Below are 12,330 nucleotides of genomic sequence, written 5' to 3' on the forward strand. Positions count from 1 at the left end.
ACTCGCTATTCAATTTTCGGTTTTAACCTGCAGGAAGGAATACAGTAGTTGTAGCATTGTACTTCAATTTTGATATTTGCAATTGCAGTTAAAATGTTAGAATCCCTACTTTGCATTCTTTCCACTCCTTCTGCAGGAACTTCTATTCTTTTACTCTTTAATTTTCGAGTAACCCCTAGGAAAACAATTACCTTTGGAGACAAAAGTTGTAATGGAAATGAGGAAGATTAGATTAGTAACACAGTAATAATCTCAACTACATTATAAGTGAAAGCTGTTCTGCAGATTACTTTGTTATAATATAGTTTAATTTGACTAAATGATAAATATTGCAAGAAGTGCTTCTTATTTTATACCAGATGCCTCAGGCATTTTTGGTCAAAAATGCTGTATCTGATTTTACATATCCTATTGTGTGCACAAACCTGGCTGATACGAAATTTATTTGTTAGAGAAAGTGAGGAGGTTTCCATTTCAAAAGGTGATTTATAATGTACGTAAAATAAATACTAGACTTTTTATTTTGTTGGTAAATTTTCAGAAATATATATGCAGAAAAGAGTAGCTGAAAAATACTGATTTATATGTATAGTACACAGTTTTAAGATTTTCTTACAAATATGCTCTGCCACATTGTTGTCTTGGGTTGTTGTTTTTAGTACTACTGTATTTTGATTTATTTCATTTTTTTTTCCTTATTTATTAATCTACTTCGACCTAGAAGTGAAGTAACTGACATAATTGGTAGAGTTCTGTAATGAGGAAAGTTTTATTCAAATGATCCTATTAGATTAGTTTAGTCTTTCTGAATTAATATTGAATGTGCTGAGTTTAGATACCACTTGTGTTGGAGGTTTATGAAGTTGTTTTATTTAGACTAGCATTGCTGTTGGAACATGTTTTTTGAGCCATCTCTATTTTCCTATCTAAATATGCTTAAAGAACAATTAGTATGCTCATATCTTCATAAATATTAATAGTTAAGATTTAACATGTTTCTCAGCGTAAGTACTGCACATCTTTTAAGAACTATGGGAATCAATGGTACCTGAATACAGACAACATGAATTACATTTTAAGATACCTTTGCAGCCTGGACCAGGAAATTCAGCAGCTGAAGCAAAAAATTTATGAGGGTGATGGTGGTCAGAAAGGAAATCATGGAACATTAGAAGAGAGACTGTCCCATACCAATTCCCCTACCAGCCCAACAAAGCCACAGCCACCCTGTGCTCCACTAGTTGATGATAGGTAGGTAACCTGGATTTCTGCAACTTTTTGATATGAAAATAAATATTTTGAAAGTTCTGTTCTTCTAGGGTTGAACTGGAATTAAATTCTCTAACTGTACCTAAAGAGTAGTCTGGAAATAAAATTAATTTGCTATACTATAAATAACCAGCAGGCTTATCTGTTGCTCCCATGCAGTTTGTTTTTCAATAGAGTTTTGTGACTTCTAGACTTAAGTGTATTTAAGTTGGTTTGTGTTTACAGTTACTTGTCTATATGGTATTGCTTTATGTACACTAAAAGCAACAAAATAAATAATTAAGCCTTTTTTAACAGGTCAATTGCCCACTATTATTTAAAATCTATTATTTTTCCTCTTTGTTCTTTTTACACTTATACATGAAGTCATTAATACCAACTCCTGGATCATTCTTTCTGTTTGAAGACCAAAAGTTTGATAGTTCAAGTTGCCTACATTACAAAACTGATAAAAGCAATCCATTAAGTAATAAAAATTCAACCCCAGCCTTCTACTTCTTCCTCATCCATCTTACTTTCACTGCTACTTGTACATAGTTCCATGCAAAGCAGCGGCTTAACCTGTGGCCCATTGAATTCTGTAATTGTGATAACAAATTTGTTAACTTTTGTCTGTGAAATGAACACTTGCTCAAAAATCCACGTTCCTTGAGGGATAAAGATGGTCTAATGTTAAGCCTAACAATTTATATTTGTGCAGTGTTTAGGGTTCCTAAGTTAAAAGACTCTCTGAAACACTTGTCTTAAATTTTATCTAAGAATATACATACATATATATATATTTATATATATATTTGCTTCATACTTTGCTATGTCTTATAGGATAAATGCCTTTATTGAACAAGAAGTGCAGCGAAGGCTTCAAAATATTCATCATAAAGCTGAGGATAATGATAATTCCCTGTTCTGGTCTACAGAAAGTTTTAAGGTGAGCAGTGACTGGTAGGAAATTCTGACCTTCAATGTACTGTGTGTAACCACTGATTTTATTGTTGGTCAATAATTTTCATGTTTTCCTGCGCATACTTAAAAAATAAAACAAAATAAAATGAAATCAACCAATAAGTCAGGGCTATCAGTTTTAGATTTTGCTGTTCTTATTTTCTAGTGGCTGTATCATGTTCTATTCCAGTTCTTTTCAATGAGGATTGTGTAAATGGTAATAAGAAGCTTGCAGATGGAATCATGATTTTCATTTTATACCTTTTAAACTACATGGATAAATTTTCCGTCATAAGAACTGTAACCGTTTACACTGGAAACAAATGTTTATTTAAAAACTGATAATCTGATTCATCTGAGGACTGGCTTGATCGACTTCTATGCCAGTGGTTTAATAAATATAAGAAAACAGTTATTTTTAGCTATTAAAAATAAAATCTCTTCCTATAAATATCTTTAAATGAACTTACACAAGAAAGGCACTTTATTAAATAATCACCTGTACCTTTTTTGTTCTTAGGATAATGAGAGACTTAATAATGGCACTGTTCAGCGCAAACTGAAGTATGAGGTAGGTCATAATTTGTTAGAATGAAGTGGTTGCCTTAAATTATGGCATGCCCTGTAATTAAATTTCTTAATGTTTAGCTGCACAATTAGAATTTTGAATTCACAGCAAGATTAATGGCTAATAGAGACAGCAATTTATTTTTCTAGCTTGCAATTAGTGTTTTTTTTTTTTTTTCTACATTGAGCACAGCTTTTTCCTTACTTGAAAGGTGTATTGTTGTGGATGTTTCTTCCTTGCTTTGTCATGATCTTTATTTGGAACAGTATCCCTTTCCTGATTTTTTAGAGGATAAAAGTATTTAATAAGGAGATTGATTGAATGCAGAATACCACTACACGCTTTGTGACTCATGGTAAACTCGCTACTGTATGGATGTTTGTGATGATAGCAGTAGCACTGGGCAAATTTACCTGAATGTCATGAAGGATTAATACATGCCTTCCTAAACTGAGTTTAGACCCCTCCCACTGTATTCGGTTGCTTAACTTGCTTGAAGTGTTGTTAATTACTTGACTCAGGGAGTAATTCCTAAATAGCCTTATGGATTTAAACCTTAATAGGAGGAGGACTGCAACCCCTCTCATTAGGACTTTTTTTTTTCTTTTGGACTTTTCCACTGTTATTTTTAAACTATCTTGGACTCTTGACATTATCTGTTGCTTGTTTTTGTGCAGTCTTGGATGGTACAGGATTCCTTTTTTGTGCATGTGTGGAAAAATAATAAAGGTCTTATACATTTCTGCACTGTCCTTTGACTTCCCTGTGTTTTTTTTTTTGTTTTTTTTTTTTGAGTAAAACAGATATAAACCAAGTGAAATGGATACTGTAAAAAGGAAAAGCAGTGGTGGGCTGGGAAGATCAACCATTCCTGAATCAGACCTCAATCTGTTTTGTTTGATTTTTCTCTCTCTAATTTTGGGAGATTATGCAATCATACAAATTTTGGATGATTGTACAAATGGAATCAAAATCAAATCTGAATTAAAGAAATTTTCAAATCAGAAGACTTTTAAAGACATTTGTTTTCTTCTTTTGACATTTTTAACAGAAAAGTCAGCAGTGGCAGCCACATTATGACTTTCCATTTATTTCTAAAGATGACAAATGTGCTTCTGAGTTGCTTGGAGAAAGCGCAGGAGTAACAGATCATAACAGACAGAAGGAACATACAGAGATGTGGAATTTCTTTCCCAGGCTTGGAAGAATCTCCTCCCCCTTTACATCAGAAAAGGCATTTGAGAAGGAAAGTGGTAATTCAGAACAGGAGAGCTTTGCTTGTCTCTGTGACACTGAAAGTAGTTTAACACACTCTGAAAGTAGTAATACTTTAAAGAGTAAGCACGTTCCTTATCAGAACATTTTATCTACTTCTTTACCAAGTCATGACTTAAATAATGTGGCTTACTCACTCTGCAAGTTTGAAAATTTCAATCATTTTGACAATAAAATAATTACTTCTCAGGATTGTGACAGCTCAAGAGCTGAATCTGATTGTTCCCACTTTCAACAGCTGTCTCCTTTAGGATCCTTAATGTGTGCTAATGAGCAAGCTGGTTTTAACAGCTCATCATGCCTTGTCTTTTCTCAGTCTAACATGCACTCTGGAACTTGTAAAGAAAACAGACCATTTAAGACAGAGCAACGGGCAGTGGAAGACCAGTCTAGTAGTTCTCAGCTTCCAAAGGAAAAAAACTCGGATTTGATCTCTTCCACGTCAATAGGTTCTCATTTGGATGTCAGACCAGAACGCGCCTATGGTCTGGGATATGTTTTCAGTAAGCTTTCCTGCCTTTACAAAGATACCAGCAGTCAGCTGCTCAACAGTACCTTGGTTCCTAAACAAATTAAGGAGTTGGGAAGTTTGTGTGACAAAAGCGAGAGATGTGCACAAGCAGTATCATTAATAAAACATTTGCCACTTATAAGAAACTTGCAAGTAGATGTATTCTTCAAGTCTGATATGAATCAAGATGTATCCCACGCTAGTGATGACACCAAAGCTCATACTGAAAATGTGGAGCTTGAATCCCCTGTGCAAGAGAATGTCATGATGTGTGGAAGCACAGGAATCTCGGGTGCCCATGTGAGAAAGCCCACTGGAGGATGTGTATGTGGTTGTAAAAATGAAGAGCTGGAAAATAGTCTTGTGTTAAGACAGACATTTCTGCATTTTTCTGATGTCTTTTTGAAACTCCAGGTCTGTTCTCTGGGAAAAGTGCTTGAATTTATGACCCGTGCCCTACCTCAAATTTGTATTAGTATGGAGGAGTTGAAAGGTATCTATTGGCTCGCTGTTGGCAATTGCAAAAATCCTGATCCAGAACCTGCTTGCTTGCTTTTGTTCAGCTCTGTTTTATATGTTGTTGTTTCATCAGTCAAGGAAAACATCTGTCAGAGTTCCTTGTCAATATTTCATGAGGTTCCAGTCATCGCAATAAGGGAGATTCATGTTGGCTTTGCTGGACAGAGTGTGAATCTTCTTTCTGCTGAAGATGATTTGCTCACAATATTTACTTATAACAAGCACTACACTCAAAGACTTTGCCATGACATAATGAGCATTTTGATTTCTACAACAGAGGATGCTGTTTATTTAAATCATCAGCTCTTGAAAGATGATTTGATGCAGATGTCACTTGACTGGACGTCAGAAGTAAATGACTTAGTTCTATCAAACGGAGTACTTTTGACCTGTAAATTCAGAACTATATTAGCTGATCTGGCTTACTTACTCCATGAAAATATGGAAAATATTAAACCTTCATTAGCTGACATTCAAGTAGTGCTGTATGTCACTGTGAAAATAGACTGTGCTAAGCAGAATGTGTATAGATCTCTGGTTCTTACAACTACTCATATAGGTCTCCTAAGGGAAAACAGTAACTTTTATCCTGCACCTAACCTTTTGGATGCTTCATGCCAGCGATCACAATTTGACAGCCTTCAGTTGTACAGTTTGAAGGATATTCGATGTGTAGTTTTGCCAGACAAAGAGAATTTCACAAAAATTGAGCTTGTGTTTTCTAGAAGGAGCAAGGTTGGATCTGATTCAGGAATGGGTTTTTCGAAATACTGTGAAAAAGAAATAAATACTCAAATGACAGTCATCCCATCAATTCTTCAAAGCAGTTTGCATATCCCATCGGAAATCTGGAAATTAACATTCAGTTCAAGTGAAGAAGCCATTTGGCTAATTATGCATCTGACTAGGTGTTGAAATCGAAATACATTTAGATACATTCAAAATAGGAGGCTAATGAATATTGATAAAATACTTTTTTTTTTTTTTCGCCGTCAATAGGCAAAAGAGTCCTTTGAGCCTTTAAGGGAATGCCTTAAAGATGTGTACACGCATCTTACCAAAAACCATTATTACTTGATTGCTTACTTTTTGTGTGTTTCTAATATGCTGTATGTATATTTCCTTGGGAAGGTGAGGAAATTAAATAGTTCTATTTAAAGTGGTATTGGATCAAAACTATAATTACAGCTGTGTCTTCTGATTTCCATTTTGGCTGTTGTTTTTGGCTTCCTCCATCTCCTATCCATCTTAATTAATGTCTTCTCCATTCCTCCTTGATTGCCTTTTCATTAATCTTTCTGAGTACCTTTGTTTTTTATGCTTCTCATCTGTTTCGTGCCCTTGATCTCAATGCTTCAAAACGTTTGCAATAGATGTCTGAAACGTAAGGTGTGTTTAAGCCTGTGGTACATCACTATGTGGTGTTAATAGTAAGGATGTTTATGGCTTTCATTCTTAAAATTTTGGGAAGAACACTATTGGCAATTCTTTTCTGCTTTAGAGTTTCACAGGATTAATATGCTTCTCGATTAAAGTTTGTTGCAAGTGCAAAAGGAGTTGTGTGGCATGTTTTAAGTCACGTAGGCTGAGGTACCAGGGATCAGTAGATGTACCGCCTCTCTTTTCTCTTGGGTTTCCCACCTTTGCCTACAGCCAAGAGAGTGTAGGCTACATGGAAGCAGTGAGTCAACAGCAGTGAGAACAAAAATGGAGAGAACATCCAATACCCTTTTTCAATTTCCACTCCTCACACCCCGCCACCCTACTCTCCTCTTGCAGAGAAACAAGATATGGCTTTTTCGAGTCATTCCTATCTACTTTATCCAGGCAGTTAACTTGTACTCTCACGAATGGAATGCCTTACAGTCCTATGAAATGAGTGCGTAAGAAAAATGTGATGTTAAAATGATGGAGGTTAGAGAATGTAAGCAGACGTTATGCTTTGGCTTTTTGACCTTTGGTCACACCATTATAACTACAGTAAGACAGCCATTTCAGGTTTATGATTTGTGTACATGTTTCTCGTGATGTTAAATGGATAGCTAGCAACTGGGGATACTGCCTGAAGGGTGGAGCAAAATTAACCCTAGAATTGTCTCCATATAATGTGTCAGATAACTGGCCTGAATTTCCTCACTTTCTCATGTTTACCGGTGGGGTTGATGATGCTGTGAGACTGCATCTCTTTCTGGCTATTTAATATCACGTACCAAAAAATAATGAAACTACCGAAAATAAATAGAAGATTTCCACTTGTCAAGGCTTGCCTCGAGCTCAGTAAAAAGTTACTCCTAGCTGATGTTCAAAAGATAAATAAGCCATTGTTTCCTATCTTTTGTTTTTTCCCTTGCAATGGGAGCTGAATACCTTTTGGATCCTGTTGCTTCAATGTGCCATCTGCCTTGTTGGAGGAAGATGGTCCTTGGCAGAAAAAATGGTGGCATCTAATCTGAAATTCTAAATGCTGTAAACATATTGCCAGGAGAGGTGTAATCTTCTACCAGACAGTTAGACTTCAGTCTCTCTACTAGTAGAAGAATGTTTCCCATTTGTTCTTACCATACGTTAAGACATGATAATGTAATTCACTTGATGCTTAAAAGGACATAACTTGCTTTGGAAGGGAAAAGTTGTGTCTGGAAAGATGAAGGGTGGTTTGGATAGCAAGTTGTGTTATGACTAATAAATAAATAATTAAACAAATAAATCACAAACTTTATGCTACCTAAAGCAATTCCAAAGATGAGGGCAAAATGTGTCATTTTACTTTGATGTATAGTTTTTGTTTTTAACAACAAATATATATACACACACACACACACAAAAATGTCTCACAGACCATGGAGTAGACACTTTTTGTTGGAGTGGAACATCACAGCAGCCCACTTAAAGCGTGGCTCCCTTACTCACAGTGTTAAGGCATTTCTTCAGTCTTGCTGAAAGTTAACTTGAAGCATGGCACTGTCTGTGAGGATGGTCTTAAATCGAGGCTGCTAAATGACAGCAATTACTGTAACTAATTGCTTTTCAGATGATGCCCCACATTTTAAAAAATGTTTGTGCATGTTATGTTCCAGATAACATGATTTTCTTCTTTGTTTTGAAATCTAGCTTGCTGGATATTATGCATTTTTATGAAAAAAAAAATGACTTCACTGCAGTATCTTTTATTCCACTGTAAATTAAACATAGCATAATGATGGATGTTTATCACTATCAAAGAGTTATTTAATGTATTAGGACATGTTTTTTACAATACATTGTGTTTGAAATTATTCTTCTACTAGCTGTAATAGTTTCCTGAAAATGATTGCCAATAAATTACATGTTGACAGAGGTGGTTTTAAGAGTGACTTTATGGTTTTCTTGTTGTTTTAAAATGGATCATGTTGTTGTCAAGGCAATGAACTCCTCTTTCCCCCAAGGAAGGAAGTGCTTACATTTCTACACCCCATAAAGCTGAGAACTTGAAAAAGCTAGGAACTTGGGGAGAAGTGAAAGAAAAGCAAAATGGAGGGAAGAAAAATTTTGTTATGTAAACAAAGATCATTTAAAACAAACAAACAAACAAAAAAAACCAACCTTCAAACCCAACCTTTTTGTTTTAAATATTCAGTAAAGAAGAGTATTTGTGGAAAACAACTTCTAGCTAAAATCAGTTGACTGAAACTAAAACTCCTCTCCTTTGTATTTTCTTTTCCAATACTATTAATGTTATCATTAAGGGAAAAGGCAGTTATAATTGACTACTAACAAAATAATGAGATAGCCTGTCTTCTCAATAACCTGATGAGGATTTTAAAAAGTTATCTGTAACAGTACTCAGAGGGGCATCTACCCATGAGTTTCCAACTCTGCCGCTGTTGCTTTCAATAGTATCATGAAGTATAACGTGTGCTTGGTCACTGAGAGTTGCTACAGAGAGGCCAAGCGTCATGAAGCAGAAGTGTGAACCACATTCACATTTCTGGACAGTATTGGTCAAGACTAAAGGATTTTGACCAAGCAGTATGTCTACTTGTCTGTGGTAGTTACTAAACTACTGAAGGTCAGTGTTGAGAATACAGTTATGGATGAAGTGATGGATAGCATCGCTAAAAACAAACATGTAGTGTGGCCATAAGTTTAAAGTGATACTGTTTCAATTTTTTTAACTTATATTTGCAACGGTGTTGTTGCTTCTTTAAGTATGGTTAAGGTTTTCACACCAAGACTCAGTTTTTCAATTGAGTTAGTGGATGACATCATAAAGGCAGATTCTACTTTTATTCCCTACAAATGGTTATGCTACTTTTTGGACACTGTCACTGCAAAATGTTGAGCTTTTCAATTGCAAAATTATTTTATTGTTGACAAAACTTCACAATTAGAAATCCTACCTGGCTGTCAGACCAATGTACCTTTGTTACAAGTAACTCCTTGTAGCTTTGTTCTGACATTGTAAACTTATAGCTGAGTTTTCTATTATGAAATTTAAAGGAAATGGTAGGAAACTGTTTTGAGAGTGGATTACTAGGTTATTGTTTAATTGTAAAGTGACTTTGGATTTGTCCAAGATCTTTCGTAATTGCATAGATCCCCTACAGCTTTGCATATTTGAAACAGATTTTTTAATATAAATACATACAAAAAATAAAGGCACGATTCATATATGTATTTTTTTCAAAGAGGGTTAATAAGTCTTCTGTTTCCCTTTATTTTTGATATAAAGCTGAAAATGCCTTTTGAAAGAGTAAGCGCTATTGTAAAGGAATTTCACCTCATACTTTTCATGCATAACAAAATGCTAGGGCTTGCTTATAAAAGCAGATCCATTTTGTTTTCAGATAATTCCTTCATTTTCAAAATAGTTTCTGCCACCTTCATACTCTCTTGTCCCAGCTCTTCTGGCTTCGAATGTTTTCTTGTTTTTTAGTGAAGTTTTTTTTTTCTTCTTCTTTATGTAGTGATTTTGGTTTTCCTTTGTTCTCCCTATTTGGTATGCATATGAAAGCGGATGGTCTGTCGTTCTCTGGGAGCAAATCCAGATGACCTAAAGGACCCAATTAAAATTAGTATTCCGCGCTATGTCCTGTGTGGGCAGGGAAAGGATGAACACTATGAGTTTGAAATAAAGGTAAGTGCTTTTCAGTTGCTTCTCCTTGATGTTTTGTATTTCTACAACAGTAGCGTCGTAGTAACAATAATAACAGAAAAATATGTTTTGTTTAAGAAGTTAGCTCTAGTTCTCTCTGTCCAGTCACTGATGTTCTCTCTGACAACATCACATTTAGCAAAGGTGGAACCAGCAATAGGAAACATGCCTGAGAACCTCCAGATTCCAGAAATCACCTTACTAACCCCAAGGAAACAGATTCCAAATGTGCAATTTTTGTCCTTTGTCTATGTGGCCTCAGTACTGTGAAATATGAGATGAGGGGATGTGATAAAGGATACATGATACTCTCAAGACAAGTATTTTCTAGATGAGTCAATTGTTCACAGCAAGTTGGTGGTCAGGCTCTTTGGATGGACATTTCCAGGTCTTACTGAGATGTAAGCGGAAGGTACAGAAATTTATTAGACTTGAAATACTTACCAGTAGTAATGAGAGCCTAATTTAAGTATTTTTCACTTATCCACAACAAGAGTTCATTTCTGGCCCTTGGTTGTTCTGATTCTTCATTTACAATAGGTCTCCCTTCTCCAAACTGTTATCTCTTTCCCCTCATTCTAGTGTCTTTCTCAGCTAATCTTCTGTGCAGAAATGCTGGAAAAAAATGCATATTCATTATGTTTCCTCTGGTACTAAGCCAGTGTTTTTTCAAAGCAAGATGTGAAATCTAATTGGAAATGTGCTCTCAGTGCATGTGGACACGTAGCATAACTGATGTACATGGCATCAGAGACTGAATTGGCAGCCTTCTTCGCTGAATGTACTGCCAGATGCTTCATTAGGTGGTGAAAGTTGGAGTGACCTGCCTTCATACAGTGCAAGGCTGTTTTTGAACTATGCTTATGGTCTCTTTTGCAAAGTCTTTCATTAAGATGGTCAATTTTAGCTCATTTTATGCTAATTAAATTTTCATCTTGAAACACACTACACTTTTTGTGGATGGAATACTTCCTTCTGCCTTCTGAGTGTTGACTTTGCTGGGGCCAGTGAAAGCCCAGTAGCCATCTGAGATGCTAAGTAAAAATGCATGTGAAACTGCCCCAAGGACTGTTATAGTTGCCTTCTATTTTCAGCAGATAAGGTTTACAAAACTGGATAATGGTTAGTAAAGGTAAAAAAAAATAAAATGTTTTGTCCTTTTAGTAACAATCAGTGGATTTCTTTTCCGAGTACTCTCCATTCATCCCTAAAACCCACAGAAGCACGTGCAAAGTCCTGGGATAGAGGGATAATTAAAGAATATATGAAGGAAGACTTGAACTTATTTGGAAGGAAAGATAATGGGGAAAAATTTAAAAGGAATGTGATTATTAACTAGCAAAGAACAGGATGATGTCCCAAGAACAGGTACAAATGCTTATGAAACTAGGCTTCAGCAGATGCTGGTGTTTTGTTGCCATGAGGAGCAAGACTTGCAGACTGACCTCTCTGAAGGCATGGAATGACCTGATGCAATCCTGTGGCTGAGAGCAGGGTATTTGGAGTGGCTGTTCTCTTCTGTCGTACTCGTCGGTATCATCTTGCTGCTTCTCCTGTGCCATTTCTAGGCTGCCTATGAAAGAAACTGCTGCTTAAATAACTGCTTTGATGAAGTTCAAAGCAAGGGAATGATGACATACAGAGTAGGGAATGGGCTATCACTTTAATAATTGTATTCCATTGCTATCAACTTCCTTAGAGCAATATTTTTATTGCAGCTCCTATGGACCTTAATTTGGCAGTCTTTGGAATATTTCTTACAGATACTCCCTTACACAAATCGATCAGCTGTGTATGCTGCTTTTCATTTGCCTCCAGGTCTACGTCACACTGGGCTGCTTTTGCTGTGGTCAGGATTTGGCTCCAAGCTGCAATCTGCAGAGCATCCACAAACTTTTCTATGTTAAATGTTTTCCCAGCAGAGAAATTTCTGATTTGTCTTTCTACAGGCAGGGAGGAAAGAATGTGTACCTGTTTTGCCCCTTCTTGATGGCTCAGGGTGCAGCGTCAGTTGTTGAAATTATTCCTTATTTTAGTCCTGCTTTACTTTGCTCAAGTTAATTTTCAGGTGATGGCATATTAGATTGTACATCAGTCTGGGGAAGGAGCTGG

The 12,330-nt window shown here is 35.9% G+C and overlaps 1 protein-coding gene across 8 annotated transcripts in view; it reads left to right on the forward strand.

Annotated features, from left to right (window-relative positions):
- The window catches only part of KIF16B (kinesin family member 16B), a 138,703-nt gene that overhangs the window by 81,219 nt on the left and 45,154 nt on the right, over window positions 1–12,330 (forward strand). For 3 of the 8 annotated variants that reach the window (XM_072035268.1, XM_072035269.1, XM_072035272.1), the window contains 4 exons: window positions 1,093–1,251; window positions 2,092–2,197; window positions 2,732–2,782; window positions 4,371–8,420. In XM_072035268.1, coding sequence (XP_071891369.1) covers window positions 1,093–1,251; window positions 2,092–2,197; window positions 2,732–2,782; window positions 4,371–5,999 — 1,945 coding nt within the window. In that variant the 3' untranslated portion in view covers window positions 6,000–8,420. Of the gene's footprint in view, window positions 1–1,092; window positions 1,252–2,091; window positions 2,198–2,731; window positions 2,783–3,830; window positions 8,421–10,030; window positions 10,201–12,330 lie in introns of those variants that run through there. The other 5 variants (XM_072035271.1, XM_072035270.1, XM_038176652.2 and 2 more) reach the window with 3 other exon arrangements.

The sequence above is a fragment of the Anas platyrhynchos genome, chromosome 3, assembly GCF_047663525.1.
Source record: "Anas platyrhynchos isolate ZD024472 breed Pekin duck chromosome 3, IASCAAS_PekinDuck_T2T, whole genome shotgun sequence".
Taxonomy (NCBI): Eukaryota; Metazoa; Chordata; class Aves; order Anseriformes; family Anatidae; genus Anas; species Anas platyrhynchos.